Here is a 5,859-nt window from a genome sequence, read left to right as displayed (position 1 = left end):
TTAAAGACAGATGAATATGTTGTACATGCTCCATGTGCCATCTTTTGCCTTGTGAGTTGTTGGAATCTGGAAGCAGGTTTTCAGGTGATCAAGAGACATTTTAAAATGATGGAATTGGCATTATATGGTATATGTGATGTGAATGGTCACATGTATATGGAAATCATTTGTAGAATGTGTTATGCCTACATGTGATTGGTTTGAGGCATTTGGAAAAAGGAGTCAGTAAATCTATGCTTGGAACTGGACATGCTCTTGATACACAATTTATGTGCAATCATGAGGCTGAATTCGGGAATGTATTGAGGTGAATTGGCACATGTATATGTCATCAAAAATGGAGATGTCTTATGTTCTTTGAAGAGTATGTGTGTGTGTTTCCTTGCTGGGGATTAGAAGCTACTCTCACAGCTAGAAGTCTTACACTTTCCCAGCGACACCATCCACGTCACGACAGCGTGCGTCGAGGAAGAAAATGGAATAACGTCTTATAGTTGTTTTCTAAACTCGGGCATGGATTTCTGGTTGATTGACCTTGCTGGTCCTCAACGGATGAGTCCATGGCTCTTTTACATGGATCTGTTGATTGATCTTACTGATCTCAACGGAGAGTCCATCTGGATTTTTATAAGTGAATCTATTTCCAGGTACTATGAGCTAGGAACTATTGAAAATACCCCTGAGTGGACAGGTGGTGAGCGTTCTGGTTGTGCCAATGATGCCATAGGTACACCGATGAAGGAATGATTGAAAATTAAAATTCAACCGGATATTTTGGAGGATTATGATCAGTGATACTATGGTTTTATTAAAAGATTATTTTAAAGACAAGTGAATTTGTAAAACAGGCAATTTCATATTGGGTGTGTAAGTGGTGTGACTATCTTGAAGTTTGCATGAAGCGTCGGCTAGCAGGCCTGAGAAGTCTTTTTCCTGGTACCCAAGACAAAACATAACCAAATTTCTAAATGGATCTTATCACTACACTGGTTGGGTGGTTGGCTAACCCATGGATGGGGTTAGGCTGGACTGATGGATCGCTAAAATGAGACTCAATTCTGTTATGGTACGATAGATGAAGTAAATCCCAGATAGTCTTGTTCTATGGAAAAGAATCAACGGCTGTGTCTCTCGATGAGGAAAAAAACGTTAGTCTATATAAACCAAGTGCAAGTCTCTTCCTTGATCTAACCATGTGACTTACTAGTTCGGTCGAATCAGTTTGGTTAGTTAAGGCTCTTGACTACGTTAGAATAAAAATATCCTGGAGGAATCGCCCGTGCTTTTTGGGCGAGGGAAGTTTTTTCGGGTTTCGTTTTGGAATAAACCGAGGGATATCCGTGGGCGAGGCCCCGAGTGAGAGGCTCTGCCCTATGCAAGAAGTGCTACTTCCGCTGCTGCTAGCACCCCCGAATTCGTTACGCAGAGGGGGCAGCGATGTATAGCAACTTTTTATTGTATAGTTTACTTTATAGGGATTTTTTGCTAGTTTGTTTGCTATATAGCAAGCGTTTTCCTAAAATGAAGAACTAGGAAGTGTTCCACTTTTCCTAGATCCAGACTTTTACTAGATATGTTCATTTTTTCTAGTAAACTATCTAGCAAAATGTTTTTTTTTGCTATATAGGAATGTGTTAAAAGTCCCTTGTATAGATACCGCTAGATTAGTAGCTCATAGTTTTAGAAAACACTACATGGAATTGACTATGATAAGACATTTAGACTTGTGGTCAAAATGGATAGCATTAGAATATTAATTTCTTGATTCAAATACATGAGTTTTAAAAATACTTTCCTAAATGGTGATCTTGATAAAGAGAACTATAGTAGACCGACTAGAAGGTGATGTAATGCAAGGAAAAAAACATTTGGTATGAGGGCCCAAGAAGATTAGTCTTTATAAACTCATGCAACATGCACCTAGAAGCTCATATCTTAGGATTGAAAGGTACTTTTTGAATTTACATTTTGTAAGATCAAATGATGCTCACTCTCTATTTGACAAACAATATGGGAATGGTATTTTTTTTCTTATATACCGATAATATAACGCAAGATATTGTGCATGGCTCTTCTTAGTGTCAAATTGCCAATTTAAAACAACGGAGCATGAGGCCCAATAAACCACCTTAGGCCTTGTCTAAGCCTTACCACAATAGTTAAAAACCCCACATGGATAGTAATAACAAACCCCAAGAGAACTCTTTGTGAACTTGAAACAACTATGCTACCAACTTCATTGGCCTTGTCCAAGGCTCCATTGCTACCACCAAATGCTGTGATACATTTTGAGAAATGTATGCTTCTTTATCCTACTCATGTTAGCATATTGTGCAAACAATGAGGTCCATGTGATTATGCATCAACAATGAGCTTTGTTCTAACCATCCTATAATAACATCAGCTTTCATTGTATGTAGCTATATTATGTCAACAATCACGTGTAATGCCATGTAAAAATATACATTTTTGCCCAAGTATAGACGACATGACATTGACCAAACTTGTGTAAAAAAATTCAATCGATTCGTTACTTTTTTTTTTAAACGTGGATGTAACTCTTTGTTCCTTTACATAAATACAAAGGCATGGAGGCTTACATATACTCATGTTCTGGGTGTTTAGATAGGATCGATAAGTAGTAGCCGAGATGGCACATGTGGCCATTGGCACTCATGTTTTCAATAATAGGACCAAAGTCCATCGTGAGGACAATCTTGCTAATCCTTTCTTTTTGTAGCCAAGAGTGGCTAATACAATTGCCATGTACTTTTTGTTGGCCAGACATCCATAAGCATATCGATTCATGAGCTAGATATCCATAAGCGTGATTAAGCTAGAAATCAACCTGCTACAAATCCTAAGCGTGATTCAGCTAGATATCACACTACACCTGACTGAGCCTTCTTAATTTATACATTTATGCTTCTGCTGTTGCAACCATTATAACTATGTTGTGCCAATAATGTATTCCATTGCGCGCAGTCTCTCTCGAATGCAACCATTATAACTATGTTGTGCCAATAATGTATTTCATTGCGCGCAGTCTCTCTCGATCACATTCATTCTCTTGAAATTAGCCTTCATTGTTCACTTTCAAGTGATAACAAACATCACAAGCTTAAATATATATCCAACAATAGGCATTCATTTGCATTAAAACAGGGATGTTAATACACACTTGTCGCCAAAATTGCGATATAACTAACGCTATCGGAGCGTATAGCCAACAGCTCGAAGACATGTCTCAGAGATATTATATATGTACAAGCGCAGTAATGTACTGTTTTAGATACTTGACCCTCTCTGAAGATTCGCAAAAGTACTGCTACGCTCACAGTTGGTTCTCTAATCAGGTTAATTAGAGACTAATTAGCTAAATCAGCGCGCTTCCTGATGCTGATCGTGAGAGTAATTCCCGAACATAATCTACTATTGCCAAAATTGAGCTCTCCCAAGAGTGCACAGGATTTTAATGCAAAACGAGGCGGGAGAGTAATGGGATCACATAGAGAAAGGGGCTGGGTTATGCTGATTGCCTCTTAATTATCTCATTTTTGAAAGCTCTGGCATGTTCATGGCGATGTGGGCTGGCTGCTATGATGAAGAGGATCAGGACCACCAGGGACTTGCCTCGCTTCATCATAGGTTTGATCCGCGTTAATCACTACATTGTTATCAGCCTCTGCAGCAGGCACTACTACCACATTAGTAGGCCCCTTGCCAGTAACTGAAACCCACAGAGAACGCAATATCGCATCATCTTTCATCATATCCACCTGCATGCAGATAAAGGTGTCTTAAGCTTCATAATCACCACATTAAGCTACATAATAATGTTGTGTCCAGAACCCACGCGACATGCGCTACCAAAAGCAATGCTTAAGAGAGGCAAATCAAGACAAAAAGCCATGCTTGAGAAGAGTAACCCAAGACCAAAAGCAATCTAAAGAAAATTAGACAAAAAGCAATGCCTTGGAGATAAATCAAGGCAGAATATAATACTTAAAAAAGAAGGTCAATCAAAACAAAAAAAACAAAGCCTACTGGTGTACCTGTGCAGGATGGCGAAGCTCATCCTTTGCGTTAGATGCTGATTCTAGCTTTTCGAGCACTAATTGTTCAGCTTTTTCATCTGTAGGAATGACATACGCAGCATTCTTAACAGTAGAATACTAATTAAGTAATGACACAACTGCTTAAAATCACTAATGAAATCAATCAGCTTCATGGGCCTTTTGCAGCATATAGGTGATTAATTACCTGATAGAGGTGATGTAGGAACAGTTCTGCCGTAACTCGGGCTAGAAAGCACAATTAGAGAAATCATACTCAAAAGGGTTGCAAGTCTGAGCTTCTTTGCTGCCATTGACAAGGAGGTGGTTATAGATCAAAATGTGGATTAACAGAACAATTAGCAGATACTAGGAGGGAAGATTTGTGGGCGTCTGAGTGGGGAGGAAGCAGCTATATTAAGGAAAGCAATGTTCGGTCGGAGAGTGGCGATTAAAGATGAGCGACTTATCAGTTGGAGGGCGAAATGGGTGTGTCTATGTATGTGTGTAGGAGGTTAAGAAAAGGGGTGTGAAGTATTTAAAGAGATGGAGAGGAGCACAAGGGGAGTCTAGCTTGGCCCAGGCCTAAGTGAGTGGGGGCGTGAGGGGCGGCGCGTGAAAACGTCTGCATGGCGACATGCGCAGTAAAGTGAAGAGGTGGTGGGGGACGTGCACGGGCGCACACAGAATCAAGTGAATATATAATATTGAAATGTGTGTATACACACATATATATATATGTGTGTGTGTGTGTATGTCGTTTTTATATATTCATATCCCTGTAAATTATACACTCAATGTACATATTAATTAATTAGTGCTCACAAGGAATTAATTAATATTATATTAAGATTTATTAAGGATGAGACCTTAGAGATATTAATGAAAGACCACGAGGAGAAGCCCTAAAGAGATAGATTCAAGAATCTATCTATCCTATTTAGCACACATTTTCCCTCGAGGAGAAGCCCTAAAGAGAGAGATTCAATAATCTATCTATCTATCTATCCTATTTAGCACACATTTTCCCTCATGCCATGTGTCACTATCTCTAGTATCTCATGTAAACCCATCTCCTCTAATCTCCTCTAAAACCATCTCCTCTTCTCTTCCTCTACCCACATGCAAAGGGGTAGACACGGGCAGGGCAGTGTCGCAGCAGTGCGTGGGTGCACATCTAGTATTATTTAAATATCACAGTTCTGTCGAGCGTCTTTGTGATGAGACAGAGGTAGTGAACGAAAGAAGATGCCATGGTCTCTCTCATGATCGCACAAAATAGTTTTTTTTAAGCATAAATATTAATCTCACAAATCAATCTCTCTCTCTCTCTCTCTCTCTCTCTCTCTCTCTCTCATGGAGTACTCGAAAAGCGAAAATTTGTGTCTTCTCTCTCTCTCTGTCTCGTGGTTGAGGGCTTTGTCAAAGCTTGGATAACATTGGTAATGTCTTTTAAGGAGTTTATCGAAGCCTTCAGAAATCTAAGCCTCCAAAAACCTAAAGTCGATGTGAATCATTTGAATCTCCTAATTAATTGATGTGCCTAAGGTTGATATTCCCTAAAGTTGCCTCATCAACACTAAGGTTTACTTCTCCCATCAACTAATTAATTAGTAGAAAAAAAATTTGAGTGCCCATATTTGAGCGTACACCACACACTTTTTATCTCTAGAGTGAGAGGGGGTAAGCATTGGGTATAATTGTATCGGGTGCAATACACACTTTTTTTTAAAAGAAATATTTATATACTATCCAACCACATATACAAATTTTTTTTTAAAAAATATAATTATATTTATATACT

General features: G+C 38.9%; 1 protein-coding gene across 1 annotated transcript; it reads right to left on the bottom strand.

Moving 5' to 3' along the window:
• Positions 1-3,239: 3,239 nt before the first annotated feature.
• LOC147625986 (uncharacterized) lies at positions 3,240-4,421 on the bottom strand. Its single transcript, XM_086817881.1, has 3 exons — positions 4,264-4,421; positions 4,056-4,135; positions 3,240-3,779 (listed from the first exon to the last, which is right to left on the bottom strand). The coding sequence occupies exons 1-3, from the start codon at positions 4,367-4,369 to the stop codon at positions 3,576-3,578; spliced, it is 390 nt and encodes a 129-aa protein (XP_086674007.1). The 5' UTR covers positions 4,370-4,421; the 3' UTR covers positions 3,240-3,575.
• Between the last annotated feature and the right edge of the window lie 1,438 nt (positions 4,422-5,859).

This window comes from Cibotium barometz, chromosome 23, assembly GCF_041138505.1.
Source record: "Cibotium barometz isolate CiBa-2024 chromosome 23, ASM4113850v1, whole genome shotgun sequence".
Classification (NCBI taxonomy): Eukaryota; Viridiplantae; Streptophyta; class Polypodiopsida; order Cyatheales; family Cibotiaceae; genus Cibotium; species Cibotium barometz.
This window is presented reverse-complemented; position numbering and strand designations above follow the sequence as displayed.

Excerpts from the sequence above, each read along its gene's own strand:
- LOC147625986 (XM_086817881.1), bottom strand. The coding sequence starts at position 4,369 with ATGGCAGCAAAGAAGCTCAGACTTGCAACCCTTTTGAGTATGATTTCT. Across the intron at positions 4,136-4,263 it reads TCCTACATCACCTCTATCAG|ATGAAAAAGCTGAACAATTA; the intron begins GTAATTAATCAC and ends TCATTCCTACAG. Across the intron at positions 3,780-4,055 it reads AGCTTCGCCATCCTGCACAG|GTGGATATGATGAAAGATGA; the intron begins GTACACCAGTAG and ends ATCTGCATGCAG.